Here is a 26,974-nt window from a genome sequence, read left to right as displayed (position 1 = left end):
TCCTAGCGCCAATGACCCTGTTCCCCGGGTCCATGGCAGATTGTATTTTTTTTGCCAGAGATCTGTGATCAGAAATTGGTCCCATACATCTGAATGGGGTTGTCTCTGCGGCATGTGCATGGATTGTACAAACCCCATTCAAATGAACGGAACACTTCTGCAACAAATCTGCTGCATGTGAACATGCCCTTAAAGGGGTTGTCTCATCTCCGCCTTTCATAACTACGGTAAGGCAGCGTTACAGGAATAGCCGAGCGACTGTGTCATGTCGGACGCTCGGAAGTTTCTGTAATTCCGGCAGCCTCTGGACAGCGCTCGCTGTGGTTATTCCCATCTTGGCCTGTCATGGGACCCTTTAATGGCCACACTAGTGCTAATATGGTGGAATCTGCAATAGGCGCTCCAATGCAGGTGTGAACAGAGACTAAAAAGCAAAACTTTTTGAGGACACTGGTTTGCTATGTCTGGTCTAAATAAGTTTAAATTATAAGCTTAAAGGGGTTGTACCACAAAAAAAATATATTCTACAATTTTCAAACCAGCACATGGATCTTTTTTGTAATCGCATGTAATTAAAAATGTAGCATAGACACTGGGTTATTCAATAAAATCTATCTGTATAGCGCCACCTGCTGTTTGTTCTTTTTCTTATTTATTTGTCAAGCTCACTGAGGTGCACGCACATGCTCAGTTTTATCCTTCAACTGTCACCTGAGCTGTGATGGGGAGAGCATGGACACGCCACCTGAGCTGTGATGGGGAGAGCATGGACACGCCCCCTGAGCTGTGATGGGGAGAGCATGGACACGCCCCCTGAGCTGTGATGGGGAGAGCATGGACGCGCCCCCTGAGCTGTGATGGGGAGAGCATGGACGCGCCCCCTGAGCTGTGATGGGGAGAGCATGGACACGCCCCCTGAGCTGTGATGGGGAGAGCATGGACACGCCCCCTGAGCTGTGATGGGGAGAGCATGGACACGCCCCCTGAGCTGTGATGGGGAGAGCATGGACACGCCCCCTGAGCTGTGATGGGGAGAGCATGGACACGCCCCCTGAGCTGTGATGGGGAGAGCATGGACACTCGACATAGATCTAGCAGAGCAATGAATGGGGAGATCTCTGGATCCATGTGAGGTGCAGAGCTGGTTCTAGCTTTGTTAGAAAGAGATTGGCATGTACTATATGATTTAGATTTTTTTACATAACCCCTTTAGGTTAAAGGGCATCAGTCAGCAGATCTGTACCTATGACACTGGCTGACCTGTTGCCTTCAGCTGCCAAGCACACATGTATCAGTGTTGGACCCCTGTTCATATGTGCCCGCATTGCTGAGAAAAATTATGTTTTTAATATATGCAAATGAGCCTCTAGGAGCAATGGGGGTGTTACCTTTACACCTAGAGGCTCTGCTCTCTCTGCAACTGCTGTGCCCTCTGCACTTTGACAGGACCAGGCGTAATGAAATTTTCACTGCGTGGTCCTGTCAAAGTGCAGAGGGCGTAGCAGTTGCAGAGAGGGCACAGCCTCTAGGTGTAACAGCAACACCCCTGTTGCTCCTAGAGGCTAATTTGCATATGGTAAAACATATTTTCTCTCAGCAATGCGGGCACATATGAACATGGGACCAACACAGATGCCTTCAGCTGCCAAGCACCGCTGACAAGATGCCCTTTAATAGACACTTTCATCAGAAAGGGGAAGGTTTTTAAACTCAATATTATTTATTTTGGCACCTTTTCGTTTTCATTTTGACAGTGCAATACCATTGAAAATGAAACATAAAACACTGCTGTTCTTGTAGCAATCAGCACAGAGAGATAAAACTCCTATAAAGATAGGTAATATACTGCCAGTTTACTGCTGCTGTGAGGGGAAGATGTTATCTGAAGGGTAATCCTCCTCATAACAATAGGTGTAGAATTGGGATAGCAGTATTGTTCTTTTGATAGGCCTAGATATAGAAGAGCTCTGCACTTATCAGTGTAATGTGTGATCGAGTCGCTCATCCCCTCTCGCAGTGATCCTGGAGACTTGTCCAGTCATAGGAGCTGACAAGGTGTCCATCTGATCTAAGCACCGGCGTGTGCATTTGCAGGCTAGCATTTATAGACTGATATGCAGAGGGTAGGAGGGACAGAGGGACTTCTTCCCTTCCTCTCATGTTGGAGCCCCCCTCTTCCCCGTTTCTCCATCTACTGTCATTCTGGCAGACAGGGTTAACACCACTCGCTGCATGACATTTCTCCGGCACTTTCCAGCTCATCACGCAGTTTACATAATTGCTGGTAAGTGAACGAGAGTGTCCTCCTCCTCATTTTTCAGACGAATGGCAGAATTCCCACTAAGGGGAAAATTCACAAGTTGCAGTTGGATCGATGATCAGATCAAGTCAAGTTCATGGTTTTGAGCAGAGATATCTCTAAATGTGCGGCTGACCGGACCACAGCGAAAAGACCGGGTCCTCGTCAAGAAACCCCATCCAGGGGTTCAGTACAGAAAGGTTTACGTGGTTATTGTTAGGTTTGCCCCACAGAGCAGGGATGTCAAGCTCGTGGCCCTCCAGCTGTTGCAAAACAACCACTCCCAGCATGTCCTGATAGTTGTAGGCTGTCTGGCCATGATGGAAGTTATAGTTTTGCAACAGCTGGAGGGCCACAAGTTTGACATCCCTGCCCTGCCAGAAACAGCACGACACTTCTCCATGGGTTGTGCGGCCTCAATCACTTCAACAGAGCTGAGCTGCAATACCAGATACAACCTGGGGTCAGGTATGGCACTGTTACAAGAAGTCAGCCTCAGTTTTCTAATCCTTTAAGAAAATTAATGCTACAAAAAGGTGCAGCCCCAAGTGTCTAAATATACACACACAATTAAAGGGATAGCACCACCATGACATTTTAATATAATGCAGAATGATAAACTAGTAACTTTTGTACATTCTTTATTATAATGGCGCTCCCTGGTGTTTAATCTGTATAGTAAAGTGCACTTCCATCTGGTCGCACATGCTCTGTTCCATTCTTCAACTGCCACATCTACTGTTAGAAGCTGTGAAAGTTACTGGGGGACAGCGGCAGCAGAAAGGACATGTCCCCTCAGCCAAAGGCCTCATGCACACGACCGTTGTTTGGGTCCGCATCTGAGCCGCCGTTTTGGCGGCTCGGATGCGGACCCATTCACTTCAATGGGGCCGCAAAAGATGCAGACAGCACTCTGTGTGCTGTCCGCATCTGTGGCTTCGTTCCGCGGCCCCGCTAAAAAAAATAACATGCCCTATTCTTGTCCGTGCTTTGCGGACAAGAATAGGCATTTATATTGCCGGCGCCCGTTCCATTCCGCAAATTGCAGAAGGCAACACGGGCGGCTTCTGTTTTTTGCGGATCCGTGGTTTGCACACGGTCGTGTGCATGAAAGGACACTTCCTGAGCTGTAACAGGGAGAGAGCTGCAGCAGAAAGAACACACCCCCTGGCTGTAATAGGGAGAGAGCTGCAGCAGAAAGGACACACCCCCTGGCTGTAATAGGGAGAGAGCTGCATCAGAAAGGACACACCCCCTGGCTGTAATAGGGAGAGAGCTGCAGCAGAAAGGACACACCCCCTGGCTGTAATAGGGAGAGAGCTGCAGCAGAAAGGACATGTCATGTGAGCTGCCTGCCTAAAGAAAAGCTAGCAGAGCAAATGGAGCAATGAATGACCTCTGGATCCATGTGAGGTACAGGGCTGGGTCGAGAGATTGTCATGTACTATACTATATGATGTCTGATCTTAATTTTTTTTTTTACATCAATCATGGAATAACCCCTTTTAAGTTTTTCTTATTGTTGAGCCACAGTCAAACAAATATGAAATGCTGCGCATCTCCTTGTGCACTTGTACTGTAGGTACTTTTGTGCTGCAATTTTTGGCAGCTCTTGCATTGGTCACCTACAGTACATTGCGCTCCCCGATGCAGGCGTGCGGGGAATGACATCACACGACTTCAGCTGCCATGAAATGTTGTGCACAATAAGCGCACATTGTTGGAATTGTTGTATCCATCATTGATGATCAGAAGATGACATCACGGACAGAGAACACACGGCTCTCCAGATGTTCCCAAATAAGAAGTCCCTGAAAGTCACCCGGCCTCGGACAGCTGCTCACTGATCAGACGCCTGACTGTGATTTATGTGCACAACAAACGCACACAGGAGGCGAATGTAAAGGGGGGGGGGGGGGGGGCAGCCGACAACCTGATATGGCGCTCCTGACTTCTCTTGCTCTTTCCTTTTGTTCTCCCAGTAGATCCTTTTGTTCTCCCAGTAGATACGCTGCTGCCAAAAAACGTTCTATAGTGGCTTTCTTTTCTCTCCCCCAAATTGACGTGTATGAGGGACTCAGAAAAGGTAGCAGCCAGCAAAGCCTGACAGCTACTGACTGTGCATGGCCACCCGTGCAGTAGGCTAGCTACACACGTTGCGGATTTATACAACAGCAATTCTTTTTCTTTTATGCATTTTTTGGTGGATTTTCTGTTTGTCAACAACCCCTTTGAAGTCTATGGGGGAAACCACTATACCCAGGGAGCAGAATCGCACAAACTATTGATGTGCTGCAGATTTTAAAATCTGCACGGCTAGTCAGTTTCCACGTGTAAAAGATGCGCTCAGTGTACATGAGATGTGTCAAATCTCATTCACTTTGCTGGTACTGTATTACGCTGCGTTTTTCCCGCATGAAAATCTGCCCATAATCGACAGTGTGCATTACCCTTAGGGCTCATGCACACGAACATATTTCTGGTCCGCATCCCATGCACATATTTTGGGTGCAGACCCATTCACTTCAATGAGGCCGCAAAATATGCGGAAAACACACCACGTGCTGTCCGCATCCGTAGGTCCGTTCCACGGCCTGACAGGACTGTTCTATAGGGGGCAGGAAGTTGCGTTCCACAAAATACGGAACACACACACCCCAGTATATGTGTTTTGCAGATTCACAATTTGCGGACCTCAAAAATGGCTATGGCCGCGTGCATGAGCCCTTAGGCCTCGTCCACATTTCAGTGTCAGTGAAACGCCCATGAAAAAAAAAGCGCACGTGTTTCATCCGTGAACAATCTGGGGTTGGTCCGTTTTTACTATTCATGTGTCATCCCTAATTCACCGACGTTGCACAGCTGAAAATTAATTTCTAAAGAATCTCCTCTCAGCCTTCAGTGAAAAATGGACACACCGCGGATGACATCTGTGGCGTGTCCGTAATTTTCACAGACCCATAAGCTTTTATTGGCGTGCTTGGTCTGCATCATGGATGAAAGTAGTGCAGGTCGCCAAGATTTTTTTTACTGACCCACAGTCAATAAAAAAAAAAAAATAAATACTGATATGTGAACAGACACGTTTAAATCAAGGGGTACGTGTGCTGTCCATGGAAAATGCGGACAGCACACGTCAGTGAAAAACGGATATTGGACGAGGCCGTCTTTCTTGACTATATCACTCAGGTGACTTTCTCTACTACGTTGTGACAACTGCTACTTTACTACATTTCATCACCACTACAAGAATTTTTTGGTTGAACTAATATCAGCCGTTCACGTCAACATGTTGCAGTTTTGATAAGCATTTTATCTGATCCTTGGTTGAACTTGGACTGTTTATGTCTTTTTTCAACCGTATCAACTATGTAATCTGTTCTGCTCTCACAGGGACATAAACAGCTCCCGGCCACACCTAAAAGTCTAATATGCTTCCGGCAGAAACTCCAAGTTTACTTTTCATGTTCTCGATGGGGTAAGGAAGAATGATCGGTATGTGACTTGGAAAAGGTAATTAAGATGTTGAATTAAACAAGTGGCCAGTTAGGAATGTCAGCGCTACCAGCGTATGGGATTAACCAGGGAAGATTAAACTTTACTGCCACTTCTTAGATGGGTTGTATGGTTAAAGGACAGGAGCGTCAGGACCCCTTTATTCGAGGGATCAGCTAAGGCTTGGTTTACACTTTGTTATTGCCTTCCGTCGGAAGTGTAAATCAGGACAATTTCTCAACCTATAACGCCAAAAGGATGATTCCAACTATGGATCAATTCAACATATGTGCCTGGAGCTCACATATGCCTCATGTATGGCATAAATAATTTTTGAAGACTGAAATGATATGACCTCCATTTGTGGTCTTGGAGCACTCCCTGTTGCTTGTGAACCTTTTTCTACCACACTTTTCTTCCACTCAACTTTTGTGACTTACCCTCCTTGTGGAGGGTGTCAATGACTGCCTTCTGGACAACTGTCAAGTCAGCAGTCTTCCCCATGATTGTGTAGCCTAGTGAACCAGACTGAGGGATCATTTAAAGGCTTTTATGCAACTTCTAGTATTGGAGCACTCCCTGTTGCTTGTGCACCTTTTTTCGACTACACTTTTCTTCCACTCAACTTGTGTCTCTCTCTCTCCCCTTGTGGAGGGTGTCAATGACTGCCTTCTGGACAACTGTCAAGTCAGCGGTCTTCTCCATGATTGTGTAGCCTAGTGACTCAGACTGGGGGGGCCATTTAAAGGTTTAGGAAACCTTTGCAGGTGTTGTGTTTATTCGCTGATTAGAGTGTGACACCACGAGTCTACAATATTGAACTTTTTCACGATATCCTAATACCGATTTTTGGGTTTTCATTAGCGGTAAGCCATAATCATGAACATTAAAAGGAAGAACGCTTCAAATAGATCATTCCGTGAATAAACGATCTATAGAATATATGAGTTTCAGTTTTTGAATTCAATTACGGAAATACATTTTTCAATGATATTCTAATTTATTAAGATGCACCTGTATATTGGTTCCTGAGTGGTCCAACCTCTCGAGAACAAGATGTCCCCTCTCTAAATGCACTGGTTGTCCACATGTCACTCTATTCACTTCTATGGGATGGACATAAACAGTGCTGTGTTCAGAGAGGGTATCCCCTATTCTCAGGTTCCAATGTTCCAACCCCACCACAATCTGATATCATGTAAAGTGGGGAAAGGTGATAAATACTTTTTGTGGGATAACCCCTTAACATATGAGGAATCCTTTTTATGCTTGAGGCAAGAGGTTTGGTCATGGACGTTCCCGCAACAGGTGGCAGGAGATCGGTGAGACTGGCAACACATGGTTTGATCGGATATGTTTTCCGTTTGGATCAAAGGACGTCTGTGTTGTTTCTGGTGCTTGCCGCACCTTTTTTCCCCAGGTGTGGCTATTAGTCATTTAACCTTCTCTATTTATTGTTGTTTCTCCCACTATGCTATGCGGTTTATAGCTTCTTTTGGAGTTGTGGATTGTTGGTGTGTGGATCTCAGCTGAGTTCCTGGTGCTGCCATAGCTACTTGAAGTTAAGTGTTTTCTTTCCCTTTTGTATTTTGTTGGGTTATTTTGTGCGTTACATTTCCCTGCCATTTGTATTAAAGGGCTTCTGTCAGCCCACTAAACCGTTTTGTTTTTTGCTTAATAATAACCCCTACACTGCGATTTATCCATACATAAGTAAAATAAGAATTTTGGTTCAGTAGAATTTGCTAAAACCCTATTTTTATAATATGTAAATTACCTTGCTACCAGCAAGTAGGGCGGCTACTTGCTGGTAGCAGCCGCATCCTCCGATGGTAATGACGCCCCCTCTGCTTGTTGATTGACAGGGCCAGCGGACGGGATCTTTCTCCGCTGGCCCTGCCTGTTTTCATTCAATATCTGGCGCCTGCGCCGCACCTATCTTCAATCGGCGCAGGCGCACTGAGAGGCGGCCACTCACTCGGCCGATTCATCCTCAATGCGCCTGCGCCGGGTGTAGATGTAACGTCATCGGCGCAGGCGCATTGAGGATGAAGCGGCCGAGTGAGTGGCCGCCTCTCAGTGCGCCTGCGCCGATTGAAGATAGGTACGGCCGCGCGCAGGCGCCAGATATTGAATCAAAACAGGCAGGGCCAGCGGAGAAAGATCCCGTCCGCTGGCCCTGTAAATCAACAAGCAGAGGGGGCGTCATTACCATCGGAGGATGCGGCTGCTACCAGCAAGTAGCCGCCCTACGGTTTAGTGGGCTGACAGAAGCCCTTTAAGGCCGGAGGGAGACTCCTGTTTGTCCTTCCTTTTGTAGGAACAGGTTGTCTCAGTCCTGCCATTAGTACCAGGGTCCTATAGGGCGAGTTAGGACACTAGGTATTTCTGTGTATGAACTCACCTACCTCTGGGGTCTGTTCATACTGGTAGTTGGTCAGGAATTTTATTAGGGTTTTACTAGGAGATGTCCATCTCCTTTCCCTAGTTTCCAGGCCTTATTCCGTCACCCCTTTCCCTCCTATGTTCGGTGTGGTGTTTCCCTCCCACACCTGAAAGTGACAGGTTTAAAGGAGTTGTCTCACCTAGAACATTGGTGCATATCGCTAGGATAGGCCACCAAAGTCAGATATCTCTAGAACAGAGCACCCATAGTTCAGTAGAGTGTACTGCGCATACACAGCCGCCGCCCATTCATTTCTATGGGAGAACCAAAAATAGTAGAGCGGCTTGCTTGGCTATTTTCGGGAAGTCCCATAGAAATGAATGGAAAGCGCACCGTGCAAGTGAGGCCACAGCTCTAGTCACTGCAATGGAACGGGCAGAAATAGATGAGCCACAGCTCCGCAATTTTTGGCACTCCCATAGAAATGAATGCACAAAGAGTAATTTCCGCTTTTTTTGCTGACTCATTGAAGTGAATGGTGCCGCGTATGGGCTGCCAAAAAACAAAACAAAACACGAACGGACACGGCAAGAAAATACGGTCGTGTGCATAGGCCCTTATAGGGACATGGGTGGCATTGGAATAGCCCTCCTATGCCACGGTCACCAGTGTTTGGAGTTATGAAGTTTAGCGGGCTGAGGTACCCCGTTTCTGTAACCCCCTTAGAAGTGAATGCAAGTCATGGAAACAGCGCATCTCGCCGCACAACGCTCCCATTCACCTCAATGGGAGGTACGGAAACAGCATACCACAGCCCGGCATACACGGTTATTCCGATCCCAGCTATGGGAATAACAACTAATAATTTAATAATCCCTTTTTCAAGACTCCTCTAGATTAGCTGGAATTAAGAGCATCTAGATAGAGAGTCTCCCGACGACCCCGTTCATCTGTACATTACACAGACAGGCCATTGATCTCCATGGGCATCCTGGACTACCTTATGTCTCCTGTGGGGGGCACCGCAGAAAACCTAAATACTTGCTGCCAGGCTACTGAACAGGTGTCCCGTCAGGACTCCCAGCCGGATTATCAGTGAAGTACGACCCTCAGAGGAATGAGACTGAGAGTCAGAGTGAAGAACGAAGGGGGAAAGGAACGGAGGCTGATAAAAAAAAAAAAAAAAAAAAAAAAAAAATCGAGAAAATTAATGGCACCGCTATTTACCTGTACAGAACCACCGGACAAGAAGAGTGCTTCTTTAATGTAAGCCTATGGTGTGCAAATCAACACACCATATAATTCAGATAATATGAAGCCAAGCAAGTGGAAATAAAACTGTTTTTCAGTGTACGCAGTGTGCCATGGCTAAGTCTATTATAGAGCTCTTCAGGGAGTCATCTGGAGCCACATATGTGGGTGTACAGGAGCAAAGCGTGCGCTTCATCCAAAAAACATTTTATTTTCCAATATTAAGTTCTAATGGTTGACAGAGTTTGCATGAGTGTAAAAAAAACTCACAGCTAGTACCCCCATAACACATCGTTCTATCGGGCATTGACCACCGTAATATTACCAAGGACAATCAAACATGGTCAGGCACAGTGCCTCCATAATACTGCAGCTACCATCAGTGCCCACATTGGGGATGGGAGCCACTTTAACAAAACGACTACGCCAGTTTTATGCATCTGTGCTCACTCTGCACGAGGTCAGTTGAGGTGGGGGTGCCAGGGGTTAGACCTTCACCTATCAAGCATTTGCTGTAGATAGACCATACATGTCCACAATGGGAATACCCCTTTCCAGATTTTCTAAAACAGTTTCATGCAGTTAAAGGGGCAATCCGGTTCACAGGATAACTATTAGATCGGTGGGTGTCCTACGGTGCTCGGCTATCTCTGAATTTTCATAGAAGGGAATGGAGCGGCCGCACTCATGCCCGACCGGCCCCTCCTTTTTTTTCAGGAGGGACTTGCAGCGGGTACGGTGCTCCCGTTCTCGTGATCGGTGGGAGTCCCAGCGGTAGGATCTAATTGTTATCCCTATTCACAGGATAGTGGATAACTAAGTAACCGGAATACCCCTTTAACTGCATGAAAGTTAGAAAAGTTGGAGCTTTTGTAACTAAGCTACTACATAAAACCGTAGTGTAATAATATTCTTATTACTGACCCATAAATTATAAACTACGTATATTTCCTCCCGGATACTTGCAGAAGATTCTGATGCAGTAGTAGTAGTAGTGGGTACAGCGTCCTTATCAGATGCCTCATGCAAATGGAAAGAAAATACTAAACTTGCTAAACCAGTTGTTCCATTAGACCTCATGCACATGACTGTAGCTGTGGTCAGCATCCGGTCTGTATTTTCTGCGGATCACATGCGGACCCATTCATTTCAATGGGGCCTTATAAAGAGGGGGGAAGAAAAAACAGGCAACAAGGCTGAGACTTTGCAGTATTCATCAGCAGACGGGCCCATCACATCAGGGAATCACAATGTACCAGAAGATCAGATACGACAAATGCTAACAGAGTTCTATGGTCGTTCAGAAAGATAAGGCTGCTGATCATATTCTGGGGTTTTGATGGCATAGGTAAGAGCTCATGCACACAGCCATTGCTCGGCCGTGGCTGTATTGGGGCCCGCATACACGGTCATCAGACGTGTGCACCCCGCACCACGGACCCATTCACTTGAATGGGTCCGCAATCCAGGAGATTCGGTGCGGTGCAGAGGCACGGATCGGAAGCCCACGGAAGCACTGTCCGTGCCTCCGCACCGCAAAAAAGTAGTGCATGCATTACTTATCTGCGGTGCAGACCGTCTGATGCAGATCACGGACCGCATTCAAGTGAATGGGTCCGCGATCCGCATGCGGCTGCCCCATGGTCGGTGCCCATGCATTGCGGCCCGCAGCATGGGCCCGGCCAGCACACGGTCGTGTGCATGAGCCCTTACACCCAGTAATAAGCAGTAACTGCTGAGCCACGCCAGCACCCTTAGGCCTCATACACACGACCATATTTTCGGACCGCATCCAATCCAATTTTTTTTTTTTGCGGATCAAATGCTAGCTTGATTTCTTTGGGGCCGCAAAAAATTTGAACAGCACACGGATGTCATCCGTGTGCTGTCCGCATCCGGGTCGTCCATTTTGCGGACAAGAATAGGCATTTCTACAATTGGGCCAGCAAAAAGTGCGGGATGCACACAGGCCTCATCCGTATTGTGGGTCTGCAATTTCCAGACTGCCAAACGGATGTGGTCATGTGCAGGAGGCCTTAAAATGAGGTAAACAGGGTATTCCTATTAGGCCTTAATGCACACAACGGTGTTCGAATTGCAGTCCGCAAACCGCGGATTCACAAAAATGCAGATATCTACTGTGTGCAATCCGCATTTTTCTCACTCCCATCACTAGAAATGACTATACTTGCCTGCAATACAGACAAGAATAGGACACGTTCTATAATTTGCAGCACGGACATACAGATGCAGACAGCACACAGGTGATATCTGTCTGCTCTCCGTTTTTTTTACAGACCTGTAGAAGTGAATGGGTCCATGTGCAATCTGTATTGGACACGGATGCAAACTACAGTCGTGTGCATGGCATGAGGCCTTACAGAGTTTTTCCAGGCAGGGTGCTGGATCTTCTTAAAGCGGTATACCGGTTGTTAGATGTTATTCCTGATCCACAGGACAGGGGATAACTATTAGACCGGTGGGGGTCCTACTGCTGGGACCCCCACTGATTATGAGAATGAGGGCCCCGTACCTCCTGCAGCCCCGCTGAAATGAACGTCATGGCCGCTCCATTTATTTCTATGGGAATTCCGAGTACAGCGCTCAGCTATCTCTCGGCAGCACGCTGTTCAGTCTCATGATCAGTGGGGGTCCCAGCAGTAGGATCCCCACCAATCTAATAGTTATTCCCTATCCTGTGGATCAGGGATAACATCTAACAACCGGAATACCCCCTTAAAAGAGACCGGTCCTGTATGAAGGCTTGAAGTGCTCCATGATATGGGGACTTACTGATAATGCGCCATAGGAAACGAATATGCAAAGTAGTATCTTCCAAGAAAGAGAACCGTCTCGCCAGCGCCACCTATTGGAAGTGCCTCTTATCAGTCAAGACCCGACTTTCCAACAAGCAATATAACCAGGCCAGATATCCATCTGTAGACAGCATAGTCCGGGGGCTCGTCAGTATGGAGCAGGGTTCTGGCTGGACGCGGCTCAGGCAGGGCGCTGTCTACGGATGGACATCTGGCCTGGTTATATTACCCTGTCAAATCCCAAGGCTTCTTGGAAAGTCAGATCTTCAGGCATAGGGGGCACTTCCAATAGGTGGCGCTGGTGAGGTGGTTCTCTGTCTTGAGAGAGTTCTTCCCAGTTCTTGCACCATCTTCTCCATTGCTTACCTTGGCCCATAAGAAACTGAAGCGTAAGAAAATACAAAGAGATTACCAGGTCTGTTTCACAACATCTTTCCCATCTAGCGCTAGAGCAATAAACCTATGACCTGACAACACCAGCTCCGGGCTTCCTATGTAAACACGCATGTGATCTCCGTGTCCTCCTACAAGAGAGGATGAGCGGTGTGTCACTGTAAAGCAATGACCCAGAGAGTTCGAGACAATGGAGATTACATCTGGTTTCATGTAAGAAGGAGAAATAAACAAACGAAATCTGAATGTTTACGACAGAATTATCAGCATAAAAAACATCCAGGACTGAACCAAAGCAAATATTAGGACTAATGCTAACAAGATACACAGAGATATACAGAACAAACACATCTGATGCCAAGACTGGGGCAGGTCAGGTCTTCACCCTGCACTGGTATAAAAACCAGTAGTCAGATGGACCGCGCCAGGAGCCAGTGAGATAGCAGCCAGACATTAAGGGCTCATGTACAGTCGTGGCCAAAAGTTTTGAGAATTACATAAATATTGGAAATTGGAAAAGTTGCTGCTTAAGTTTTTATAATAGCAATTTGCATATACTCCAGAATGTTATGAAGAGTGATCAGATGAATTGCATAGTCCTTCTTTGCCATGAAAATTGACTTAATCCCAAAAAAACTTTCCACTGCTGAGATCATTTCAATAATAGTCTTGTTAACTCAGGTGGGAATGTTGACGAGCACAAGGCTGGAGATCATTATGTCAGGCTGATTGGGTTAAAATGGCAGACTTGACATGTTAAAAGGAGGGTGATGCTTGAAATCATTGTTCTTCCATTGTTAACCATGGTGACCTGCAAAGAAACGCGTGAAGCCATCATTGCGTTGCATAAAAATGGCTTCACAGGCAAGGATATTGTGGCTACTAAGATTGCACCTCAATCAACAATTTATAGGATCATCAAGAACTTCAAGGAAAGAGGTTCAATTCTTGTTAAGAAGGCTTCAGGGCGTCCAAGAAAGTCCAGCAAGCACCAGGATCGTCTCCTAAAGAGGATTCAGCTTCAGGATCGGAGTTCCACCAGTGCAGAGCTTGCTCAGGAATGGCAGCAGGCAGGTGTGAGCGCATCTGCATGCACAGTGAGGCGAAGACTTTTGGAAGATGGCCTGGTGTCAAGAAGAGCAGCAAAGAAGCCACTTCTCTCCAAAAAAAACATCAGGGACAGATTGATCTTCTGCAGAAAGTATGGTGAATGGACTGCTGAGGACTGGGGCAAAGTCATATTCTCCGATGAAGCCTCTTTCCGATTGTTTGGGGCATCTGGAAAAAGGCTTGTCCGGAGAAGAAAAGGTGAGCGCTACCATCAGTCCTGTGTCATGCCAACAGTAAAGCATCCTGAGACCATTCATGTGTGGGTTGCTTCTCATCCAAGGGAGTGGGCTCACTCACAATTTTGCCCAAAAACACAGCCATGAATAAAGAATGGGACCAAAACACCCTCCAACAGCAACTTCTTCCAACAATCCAACAACAGTTTGGTGAAGAACAATGCATTTTCCAGCACGATGGAGCACCGTGCCATAAGGCAAAAGTGATAACTAAGTGGCTCGGGGACCAAAACGTAGACATTTTGGGTCCATGGCCTGGAAACTCCCCAGATCTTAATCCCATTGAGAACTTGTGGTCAATCCTCAAGAGGCGGGTGGACAAACAAAAACCCACTAATTCTGACAAACTCCAAGAAGTGATTATGAAAGAATGGGTTTCTATCAGTCAGGAATTGGCCCAGAAGTTGATTGAGAGCATGCCCAGTAGAATTGCAGAGGTCCTGAAAAAGAAGGGCCAACACTGCAAATACTGACTCTTTGCATAAATGTCATGTAATTGTCGATAAAAGCCTTTGAAACGTATGAAGTGCGTGTAATTATATTTCACTACATCACAGAAACAACTGTAACAAAGATCTAAAAGCAGTTTAGCAGCAAACTTTGTGAAAACTAATATTTGTGTCATTCTCAAAACTTTTGGCCACGACTGTACATGAACATGTGCGGTCCGCAATATACGAGCACCGACCGCGTGCGCTCAGCATCACGGATCACTTAAATGGGTCGGCAATCCGCAAGATACGGAGCGGAGGCACAGATTGGAAGGCCACGGAAGCACTACAAAGTGCTTCCGTCAGATTTCAGTCTGTGCCTCCACACCGCAAAAAACAAATAGAACATGTTTTTGCCGTGCGGACTGAATTTTGCAGATAGCAGACCCATTCAAGTGCATAGGTCCGCACCTGCAAACGGTGGGCACACGGCCAGCACCCGTGCATTGTGGACTGCCATTTGCAGTCAGCAGCACTGTGACGGGCCGCACACGTTCGCGTGCATGAGACCTTAGATGGTAAAAGAACCGAAATTTAAGCACCTGTGAGTCTCTAGATCAGCCATGCTCCACCTGCGGCCCTCCAGCTGTTGTAAAATACACCTCCCGCAATGCCCGGCTATAGCTGTAGGCTGTTCGGGGATGCTGGGAGTTGTAGTTTTGGAACAGCTGGAGGGCCGCAGGTTGAGCATGCCTGCTCTAGATGCATCGGCGGCCAGACTCTCGGGATTTGTCCTGCCTTGATCTGAATATACAACTATACAGAATTATATTGTGTGTTTTTGGGGTTTTCCCCATCATAGAAATAGACTGCATACTGTTCGGATGGGATGTCACTTCCTAATCAGTGAGGAGCACAATGACGAGCTTTGCCCTGTACTGAGGCACTGCAGGACGTGGCAGTATGGCGGACCGCGAACAGCACCGGGGTGTGCACCATGCGAGCACCGGCCGTGTGCAGATCCACTGACTTGAATGGGTTCACAATGCTCAAGATACAGTGCGGAGGCACAGATCGGAAGCACTACAAAGCACTTCCGTGGGATTTTGGTCCAGAGGTGGAACCAGCACCTATCAGACATTGGGGGGCATAACATAGCGATATGCCTCCAATGTCTAAAATGGGCAAACGCATTTAAAGGGGTTATCCTAGGAGTGGGCGATATAGACGATATAAACGCTCTCGGCGCGCACCATGTTATCCTGAAGCGGCACAGTGGAGAAGGAGGAGTCCCTCCCTCCCCCCACTGTGTGCGGCTGTCGCTGGCCACCAATTAGAACAGAGAGGAGCAGGAGGGGAGGGGCTGTGGACACTGGGCCACAATGAGAACAGAGAGAAGCAGGAGGGGAGGGGCTGTGGACACTGGGCCACAATGAGAACAGAGAGGAGCAGGAGGGGAGGGGCTGTGGCCACTGGGCCACAATGAGAACAGAGAGGAGCAGGAGGGGAGGGGCTGTGGACACTGGGCCACAATGAGAACAGAGAGAAGCAGGAGGGGAGGGGCTGTGGCCACTGGGCCACAATGAGAACAGAGAGGAGCAGGAGGGGAGGGGCTGTGGACACTGGGCCACAATGAGAACAGAGAGGAGCAGGAGGGGAGGGGCTGTGGCCACTGGGCCACCAATGAATATATTAGAATAACCACTGTCAGCGGAATGTACCTGCACTCGTCAGATCGCAGAAAATATGCAGCTTAAGGCTGGGCAAGTACCAACTTGGGAGACTGGTTGGGAGTCCCTGGTTCCATTGACACCAATGAATATAGTTAATGCCTGAATAGAAACGTAGCCTGCGTGTGACGGCCATATCCCATACCCAGCACCCAGTCTCTATGACTGCGCGCTGCGACCCGCCACAATTAACCCCTCAGTTCCTGAGGGGTTAATTTCTGCGAATTGCAGCACGCAGTCCTAGAGGCCGGGTATGGCTATATTCATTGGTGGCGCAGTGGCCACAGTCCCCCTCTTCTACTCCCCCTCTTCTCAGTATTATATTAATTGCGGTCCCTGCCCCCCCCTCTCCCCCCGCAGTGCAACCCTCCCCCACAGTATTAAATAATTGGTGGCAGTGGCCCCAGGGACCCCCCCCCCACCTCACCCATTGGTGGCAGTGGCAGCTTCTGATCGTAGCCCCAGCAGTGTAATTGCGGGGCTCTGATCGGTTACCATGGCAGCCAGGACGCTACTGAAGCCCTGGATGCCATGGTAACATCCCTGCTGCTGTGTGTACTATGCACAGGGCAGCAGGGAGAGTGTGAGATCCTATTCACCCTGAGAGATCTATTAGGGTGAATAAGACAAGGGTTCTAGCCTTAGCTTAGGGGGCAAATGGTAAATAAAAAGTAAAAAATATATATATATACACACACCGGTATATATATATATATATATATAAATAAGAGAGAAAATAATATATCGCGATATATATCGTTATATCGCACATGCTTCAAATTACAGTATATCGCAATATAGATTTTAGGCCATCCCTAGGTTATCCAATTTCTGAAACAGCCCCTCACACGGAATATACTTACCCAGCTCCCGGTCCCTGCACCGTCGATGCTGCTTCTCCCTCCGGTGTCGAGGAGAAGCAGCCAATGGCAGGCAGGGACGAGCCTTCCTATCATCGCAAGTGACGCTAGGGAGGGTCGTCCCTGCCTGCCATTGGCTACTCCCCCCCCCCCCCCGACACTGGAGGTTTTCATCCGTGTCCAGGGAGAAGCAGCAGGGGCGCTGGAAGTGGGGTAAGTATATTGCCTGTGAGGGGCCCGGCACATGGGGGGGGGCCCAATTTCAGAAATTGGATAACTCCTTTAAGTCTAGTTTCACATCTGTGGCATGGATTCCAGCAGAGAACAGCCTGCCAGAATTCTCTGGATCCAGCACTGCTGGATGCAACCGGAATGGCCGCCGGCCCCATCAACTATAATGTGGTCCGGCGGAGATCTGGCTGCAATCTGGCAAATATACAGAGAATCAGCCAGACAGAAACCGCTGCACACTGCAGTTTGTGTCCGACCGATTTCCCGTATTCTCTGCCGGATCGCAGTGCATATGTGAGAGTAGCCTAAGACTCCCTAAGCCACAAGGAGAAACAGATTTCCTCCAGAGACGTATCCTAGTGAAGGGTCATAACTAGAGATGAGTGAAGTTTAGAAAAATTAGATTTGGCAGCTTTGCGGAAGTTTGATAAGAAATTTGATTTGTTACAAATTAATTCATCACAAATCGCTATAAATCAGGTATACCCAGGCCAATCTGCCTAAAAGTAACAGTGGCCCGTAATACTGACGCACAGTAACTCTACAGCCAACAGAACGAATTGGCTATGACTATTGGAGTCTGTAGTTCAGCAGTCTCCTACGCTCTCTCCCTCCACTCAGCAGTCTCCTACGCTCTCCCTCCACTCAGCAGTCTCCTACGCTCTCCCTCCACTCAGCAGTCTCCTACGCTCTCCCTCCACTCAGCAGTCTCCTACGCTCTCCCTCCACTCAGCAGTCTCCTACGCTCTCCCTCCACTCAGCAGTCTCCTACGCTCTCCCTCCACTCAGCAGTCTCCTACGCTCTCCCTCCACTCAGCAGTCTCCTACGCTCTCCCTCCACTCAGCAGTCTCCTACGCTCTCCCTCCACTCAGCAGTCTCCTACGCTCTCCCTCCACTCAGCAGTCTCCTACGCTCTCCCTCCACTCTCTATGAACAGTTTGCAGCAACACTTTCCCTAGTGAATGAGCATCTTGTCACGTCTCTCCCCATGCTCAGCTCACAGGAAAATGGCGGCGACCGCGTGGGATCAGAGGTTTATAGCGCTCTGCCTAGCTGTGACATCACGGGGGTGTGGCTACCTGCGGATTGGCTGACTGCACGGCATGATGGGTGAACTTGCATTCCCAGGCTTGTCTCCTCTACACTTACTTTCACTTTGTAACACACGCAGCCGCCATTTTTTGGAAAACTGATTCGTTACCACGAAGCGCAAGTAAATTCGGATTCGTTTAGAATCAACGTTTTCCTAAACTTCACACCGACTTCCGCTTCAGTCATAACACTTGATTGATGGGATGGGAATGACCCCATTAGGCCATGTCCACACGTGGCTGAAAATACAAAGGAAGAGCCTGCAGTTGTCACCCTCCATTCACCACCGAAAATAGCCGAGCCAGCGGTCAGAACTCCCATAGCGGTGGATGGAGGGTGACCGTGCATGTGCAGCCACTCTCTGTTCCCTTCAGGGGCCCCGTTCTGGGGGTAGGAGCGGGTCCAGACGCAAGACGCGCATCTTTCTGACATTAACGGCATTTCCTGGCGATACGTCATCAATGTTCCAGATGGGAATACTCCTTTAAAGGAGGTTTTCCAGGCTTTTAATATTGAAGATCTATCCACAGGATAGGGCATCAATATCAGATCGGGGGGGCGGGGGGTCCGGTACCCCTGCTGATCGGCTGTATGAGGAGAAGGCATGTGCCACGTGCCGTCTCCTGCTTGCCATAGACATATCAGCGAGCAGGAAAAGAGACAGGAGACGGCACACGCACATGGCGCACACCTTCTCCTCATAGAGCTGATGGCCGGTGGTGCCGGACATCGGACCCCCGCCAATCTGATATTGACGACCTATCCTGAGGATGGATCATCAATATTAAAAGACTTAAAATGACTTATAAATTATCAACCCATAATCAGAGATATGTCACCAATATCAGTAGTTATATTGATGGGATTTATTATTTTATAATCCCCTTTGAATTATTTATTAAAATACATGAAATATGTAACAAAAAACAGCAACTACCCACTATTACTATAGCATACTGTTATAGCGGTATGCTACTACTGTACACTACGGTATGTCATCAAACTGGGCGCCGTCAGGAGGACCTTTATGAGGCAGTGCTGGGTGGGCCGATGGCGGTCCCGTCTTATTTCTGCAAGTGTCGTGTGTATTCTGGCTAAACCCACAATTTACTGCTTGCAGCTGCTGCCGGGACATCCGGTGTATTCCGGACACTGATTGACAGCCTTCTCCCTATTATTTTACATAGCGACGAAGCTGTTAACCTGTGACTGCAGAGAGGGAGAGATACAGGAGCTCCAAACCCTCAAAGCATATGATCTCACCGAGGCTACTTTCACACCAGCATTGTTGCTGGATCCGGCAGGGTTCAGCAAAAACGCTTCCGTTACCGACAATGCAACCGTTATCAACTCCATGGAAAGTCAATGGAGGATAGATCTGTTTTCTATTGTGGCAGAGAAAACGGATCCGTCCCCATTGAGGGTCATAACGGATCCGTATCCCAGGACGGAAAGTAAACCACAGCATGCTGCGGTTCGCTCTCCGGTATGGGAACGGAACAGAATGCATTTTGGAGTATTCCATTATGTTCAGTTATGTTTTCTCCTCATTGACAATGAATGGAGACAAAACGGAAGCGTTTTTTCCCCCCCCCGGTATTGAGCCCCTATGAAAGATCTCAATACCGGAAAATAGAAACGCTAGTGTGAAAGTAACCTAATACGGGATAGACCTATCTGACTATTACACAGTATGTACAGATAGAGAGGCGGCGGGGGGGAATTGGCAGGATGCTTTCCTGTCTAATAGATCCATTCATCCATACAAAACCAAATATTTCTATACCAATGTGAGACATTACTAATCCGCCCGGCGCCGTCCTGATCGCTGTGGGGCGGTATATCCTGGATCTGCTATAGTAAAGTTCTGCACAGCGATGGTTGATGGTCCACATGGCACCGGGGCTCCTCATGGCGAGATACCGTACATTTTGTCTCTCCTCAAGTCACGATTTCCTCCAGCAATAAAAAAAATTTAAAAAAAAAAACCACGTATCTCACTGGCCGCGCGGAGCCAACTGACTGCCGTCTCGGGGGTCCCGGGTGTTAGGGCGCTTTTACGCGCTGCAGATTTTGTTGAAGAAATTCCTGCGACTGTAAATCAGTTGCGTTCATCTGAACACGGCGAACACGTGGATGCCTGCGAGCCCCGTTCAGAGGAAAGTTCTGCCGTAAACCTCCGCGGCGCGTGCAGGCGTCCTCATACGATGAGCGGTCCTGACAATCGCCTTGGGGTTCTCCCTTTGGTGTACGTCCCAAGTTGTCAAAACACCCAAATTCCATGCGGGCATGACCCAGAATGCTACTTGAATGGTAAGTCTGCCATAGGGCACCAGAAGATGACGGCGGTATAAACTGGCAGCTCTATCAGACTCCAGGAAAGCTGGGTGACAACCTATGGGGCCCGTCATGGCGACAGCATACATAAATAGACACAATGCTGGTTTACTTTCCCTATTTCAGAGGTCACATTAGATACACTGGTGCTTGTGGAACCACAACTCCCAGCAAGCCCTCTGTGGCTCTCAAGGCATGCTGGGCGCTGATACTATAACTCCCAGCAAGCCCTCATTTGCTGCTTCCGTTATCAGGAGATGCTGAAGTAGTTTTATTACATGTAGAAAGCCCCACACACTGCAGACCACAGAGGGGAAAAAGCATTCGGAGCTGCTGCAGAACCTCTTGGGTGCTGAGCTTTGAGTCACCATCTCCTTCCATCTGCGTAGAAGCTCTGCAGCAGCACGGCATGTACACGTCCCTACAAACCCCCCGGTAACGAGCTGCTTACGGTATAAAGCCCCCCCCGCTTACCGGACTTGACCAGCATGGCCCTGTGCATCCCGGTGCCCGCGGTATCAGGTACCCGCACCCGGTCAAACCACCTCTGTGACATGAGCGCGCCCCCTGCTGTCCGCACCGCGCACGACGAGCTCTGCCTGCGGCTGAAGGGGAACTGCAGAGCTCTCCCTCGTCCGCGGTGTTTTCTACGAGAGCTGCCAGTCACGTGACACCCGCGCCCGCCCGGATTGTACCGGAGCCTCCCCCGACTGCTGACAGCTCCATCCCCCGAGACCCTGCTGCCGTATCACAGCCCACGCCATGTAGGACCGTATAGATAGCCACACAGTCATTCAGATGTATTTCTCTTTTCAGTCTGATGATGGGAGTTATAGTGTGCGGTCCATGAATTAAAGGGGTTGTTTAGAAAAAATTTATAACAAAAAGGCTGCTTTCTTCAAGGAACAGCGCCCCACCTGTCGATGGGTTGTGTCTGGTATTGCAGCCCAGCTCCATTGACTTGAACGGTCACAGCTAGGGATGAGCGAATCGGCTTCGGATGAAACAGCCGAAGTCGATTCGCATTAAAACTTTGTTTCAGTACTGTAAGGAGCGAGCGCTCTGTACGGTATTAGAATGTATTGGCTCCGATGAGCTGAAGTTATTACTTCGCATAATAACTTCAGAAATTGATTTATACCGTAAAAAAATCATTTCCCGAACTCGGGTTCGGTTCCGAGGGGCCCCTATACATCACAAAAAAAAAGAAAAAAAGAGTGACAGTTACACTTTAAGGCTACTTTCACATTAGCGTTTTCAACTACGCTATTGAGATCCGTCATAGGATGTTAACAGTAGATAAAAACGCTACCGTTTTGTCCCCATTTATTGTAAATGGGGACAAAACTGAACTGAATGAAATGGAGTGCATTCCGTTCCATTTGGTTGCGCGTCCCCATCGCGGACAGAATAACGCAGTCCGCGATGTGGTGCGGAGCAAGACGGATCTGTCCTGACACAATAGAAAACGGATCCGTCCACCACTGACTTTCAATGGTGTTCAAGACGGATCCGTCATGGCTATAGAAGACATAATACAACCGGATCCGTTCATGACGGATGCATGCGGTTGTATTCTGGTAACGGAAGCGTTTTTGCAGATCCATGACGGATCCGCAAAAAACGCTAATGTGAAAGTAGCCTTAGACAATCTGCCATTGAGGGAAAGTTAAGACACCACCAAACACATTCGGGTCCGGCCACACGGTCAGATTTCCTGATGCAGTTTTGGAAGCCAAAATCGGGAGTGGATCATAAAAGGAGAAAAAATATACGACTTCCATTTTTTTCAAATTGACTCTTGGTTTGACTCTTCAAATTGACTCTCTGGCTGACTCCCCTCCTCCCCCAATGAGAACCTACATACACTCTTAGGCCTCTTTCACACTGGCATGTGCGGCCCGCAATGCACGAGCACGGTCCGTGGGGCAGCCGCAGCGGATCGCGGACCCATTCACTTGAATGGGTCCGCGATCCGGCCATTGCGCAAAAAGATAGGACATGCTCTATCTTTTTGCGGAAGAGAAGTACGGGACGAAACCCCACGGAAGCACTCCGTAGGGCTTCCGTAGGGTTCCGTTCCACACCATTCCGCATCTCCGGATTTGTGGACCCATTCAAGTGAATGGGTCCGCATCCGTGATGCGGGATGCCCACGGAACGGCGCCCGTGTATTGCGGCCCGCAATACGGCAACGGGCCGCACATGCCAGTGTGAAAGAGGCCTTACAGGGGAAGTCTGCATGTGTATGGCCAGCTTCAAGGTAAGGACGGGCAAAATGTACCCCATCGACAGCACATTTCATACAAGGGGAAAGACTATAATATGTGATCTGCTCTACGAGTAGCTACTGTGAAGTATTGAGGTGAACCTTCATCATGGGCGGTCAGGGGAAATGGGCTTTGGGTCTAGGAGTGACCTATCCTCCAGAAGGGTCATCAGTATCAGGTTGGTGAGGTCTGACACCCGGCACCTCCACCACTCAGCTGGGCACTAGGGTGCCGGGCACCATGCAGTGTGCTGCGGTCCAGAAGCTACACAGTTAATGGGCCCTTCTGCTTCCGTCCCTACACCATACCTCCCAACTCTTGAAAAGCCCAAGGAGGGATTACATCAGTGGTGCGTGTGGCGCACTTAGGCAAAAAAATTATTTTTACACTAAGCCATGCCTCTAAGGGTACGGTTACACAATGACGTGTTGTGCCACAAGTCCACATATTTTTGTGTCGTGCAACTTTTTTGCATCTTGATGTCGTCATGTAGCCTTACCGTTACCCAATACCTATCTATACCTGCCCCATCCTGTCCAGTCCCCACATGATAGAATGCCCCTTAGTGCCCTCTGACAATAATATTGCCCCCTCAGTGCCCACCTTACAGTAGTGCTGCCCCTACAATAATGTTGCCCCCTTACTGTCCCCCCTTGCAGTAGTGCTGCCCCCTACAATAATGTTTCCCCCTTACTGCCCCCCCTTGCAGTAGTGCTGCCCCCTACAATAATGTTTCCCCCTTACTGCCCCCCTTGCAGTAGTGCTGCCCCCTACAATAATGTTTCCCCCTTACTTCCCCCCTTGCAGTAGTGCTGCCCCCTACAATAATGTTTCCCCCCTTACTGCCCCCCCTTGCAGTAGTGCTGCCCTCTTACAATAGAGAAGACCTGTAATAAAAATAAAAAATAAATTAAGTTATTCTCACCTAGCCCCATTCCCCCAGAAGTACAGAGGGATTCAGATCATAAATAGGGAATGTCCGTCCAAAAGTGGGACACATTAATTTCCGGCCAAAACAGCTGATCGGTGATCGAGCTGGGTGTCCGACCCCCACCCATCTTATACTGACTACCCATCCTGAGGACAGGTCATCAATGTCCGGAGCCCGGAGAACCCCTTTAATTATGTAACCTATTGCTCCCTCCCTCTTTTCCAGCTGTCGGTCCATCACTCCAGTCACAGCAAATCACCGCTCCAATTATGATGTCTTCACAGAACATAGAAACATAAAAAGAATATAAAAATATAGAGATAAGTGAATAAACTCAACATGTCGGCCCTTACAATCTGATCTACCAGTGAAGACAGTGATTTCTATATTATCTGCAGGTTATTTCCAGTAAATACACGACCGAGGATCCCTTCCAAGACCCAGTGTCCTCTGTGAGGTGCGGTGGGTTCTTTACTCTGCCCTTCTTCAGGCCACAATTATAGTAGTAATCTTGTCCTCAGTATAATGACCGGAGTCAATAGTTACTAATATGAAGGTCCGTCTCTCCTTAGAATACATACAATATCACATCATGGCTCAGCGGCCGCCCCCTAATTCCAGCCCAGTGTAATTGAAAGGTTTCAGGGGACGGATAACAAGAAAGGTGTGTCCCTGACAAAGGTGTCTATTGTCAGGTATCCCGCCTGTAGTTTCACTGATTCAGAGCCAGTACACAAAGTACAACTGCTGTACTAGAAAGATAGCCCCATAGCCGGAGCGTAACCCACTGTGTGATATATATTCAGCCCCCCTATAATCACTAAAACTAAATATTAGATCCGTGGAGTCCAGTGGTCTGACGCCAATGATCTAACATTTATTACATATTCAGCGAAAAGAAGAGGAATATTTTTGGGTGGTATTCCCCTTTGAAGGCTCATTCAGATGGCCGTATGAATGAGTCTGCCTCTGTTCCGGAATTTTTGTGGAACGGGTGCGGACCAATTAATTTCAATGGGGGCCGCAAAAGATGCAGACAGCACACCGTGTACTGTCTGCATCCGTGGTTCCGATCCGTGGCTCCGCGGAAAAGATCGCAGACAAGAATAGGCATTTTTTATTATGGTTGCGGCCATGTGCGGTTCACAAATTGCGGAACTCACATGGCCGGTATCCGTGTTTTGTGGATCCGCAAAGCAGTATGGCCGTCTGAATGGGATCTAAAAGTGTAATCTGATAATCAGGATAGGGCATAAATATTAGATCGGTGGGGCTCCTACTGATCACAAGAACAGGGACCATGCATTCTGCCAAATCGCCAGTACCCCTTTGAGCATGCACACTGCCGCTCCATTCATCTCTATGGGAGTTCTGTACATAGCAGAGAGCCAAAGATATAATGTCACAATGGGGAGTGGGGGGAAGCCCCCACCGTGCGGTGTCAAAGGGTAAAAGGGGATCAGCCTGGCCAAAAGGAGTAGTAAGGGAGCAGGTCACCTCCTACAGCGTCCCTAATCCTCTCCCTGGCTCCTCACCGTATGAGCGGACCCCGATGATAGGACAGCTCATACTCTGGATTCCTATAGACCCTGAGTCGCCCTGGTAATCCCTCACCAAGGAGCAGGGAAGAGACAACCTGTTCATCCCTGTCATGGAGGAACAGGAGTCTCTATCTGAGGCCAGGCTGCAAGGAGAGGGGAACACATACAGCATATGGAGTTGGCAGGTAACGAAACCCATAACACACCTGCCACAGACACATTGACTGGAACCCGTGCACAAGTGCTGCTGTCCACACCAACATTAAAGGACACAGCACAAACCACAACCACACAGGAACCCAGGATAACCATAGCTGCAATAAACGTGAGACAGGGGGAATGTCTAGCAAACATGCTGGACATCAAACTTCACCAGCCATGTAACACAACACAAGACATACAACACCCTGAACAGAACCCACACAAACCAAAAGATAGGAAGGGAAAGAGACAGCATAATAACATCAATGACCACAAGGGTGGCCCTCACTGGACAAATGGTAAAAGCCAGGAACAGTGAACCACCAGCATACACCAAGTCTGGAGGAACACTGAGCTTCAGGCATCCAGCAGAGGCTAAATAGCCCAAGCAGCCACAACCACACACACATAAACCCAGTGTTCACAAAACAATAGGAAGGGAGTTAACCCTTCCAACACCAGAGGAAGGAAGGCACTTAAAGGGGAAGTGCACACACAAGCAAACCAAACGTTACAACCGGCAACAGCATGCGTAACAAACAAGTCACGGCAATCACCCAGAAGGCCGAGACACTGCCACCGCATGCTTTAACAACAACACATTGCCGCGGGCAACCACAAATGTGGCAACAGTGTCACAGCGCAAACCAAATGGCGTGACATTCCCACCCCTAAAAGCCCCCCCAACAAAAAAAGGGGAACTAAACAGAACACCCAAAAACAACAGGGCAGGGGGGGGGGGGGGGAGTAACAGGATCAGTGTGAGATTGCTTATTGTATTTTGTATTGTATGACTGCATATTTCCATGTTAATTCCTGTGTACCAGGCCTGCTAGGGGTGTAGTTTCTCCTCCTGAGCTGTAGAGGGAGCTAGGGAACCCCCTAGTATATATAGTTAGGCCAAGACAGGAAAGGAGAGTTCAGTCTAGTCCAGGAGGCTAAGCAGTTCAGTCTAGCCTGCCTGAAGTCCTGAGTAAGTGAAGCTCAGAGGTTAGTCCAGGAGAAGAAGATCCTCCTGAGTTATCCTGCACCCTGCAGAGTACAGAGCAGTGCTAATCCTATCCAGCCAAGTAGAAAGCTGAGGGGCAGAAGTTTATTGTCAGCAAGAGAATTGATACCAGAGGAGGTTTCCCTACCCAAGGATAAAGCCAGCTATTAGGCATACGGGCTTTGGAGAAAGCCAGACAGGATTCTGCAGAAAGTACAGCCTGATCTGTGAGTTTAATTCCCCCCTGAGTTATCTTGCTAGGATTCTACCTGCCACCTAGGTAAAGCCTGCCTGCTACTAAATATTCTTCATATGGAACTGTTTGGAGTTTGTACATAGTTTGAACTGTTCAGTAAAGAAGAATTCTAGTTCACT

The 26,974-nt window shown here is 48.3% G+C and overlaps 1 protein-coding gene across 2 annotated transcripts in view; it reads right to left on the bottom strand.

Moving 5' to 3' along the window:
• FAM107A (family with sequence similarity 107 member A) overlaps positions 1-26,974 on the bottom strand; it is a 162,897-nt gene that overhangs the window by 35,452 nt on the left and 100,471 nt on the right. The window contains exon 1 of one of the 2 annotated variants that reach the window (XM_040408332.1): positions 21,143-21,267. The exons of the other annotated variant lie outside the window; for it this stretch is intronic. Coding sequence (XP_040264266.1) covers positions 21,143-21,224 — 82 coding nt within the window. The 5' untranslated portion in view covers positions 21,225-21,267. Of the gene's footprint in view, positions 1-21,142; positions 21,268-26,974 lie in introns of those variants that run through there. 2 annotated transcript variants of the gene reach the window in all.

The sequence above is a fragment of the Bufo bufo genome, chromosome 9 (genome assembly GCF_905171765.1).
Source record: "Bufo bufo chromosome 9, aBufBuf1.1, whole genome shotgun sequence".
Classification (NCBI taxonomy): Eukaryota; Metazoa; Chordata; class Amphibia; order Anura; family Bufonidae; genus Bufo; species Bufo bufo.
Note: the sequence above shows the minus strand (reverse complement) of the source record. Positions and strands in the feature narration are given on the sequence as shown.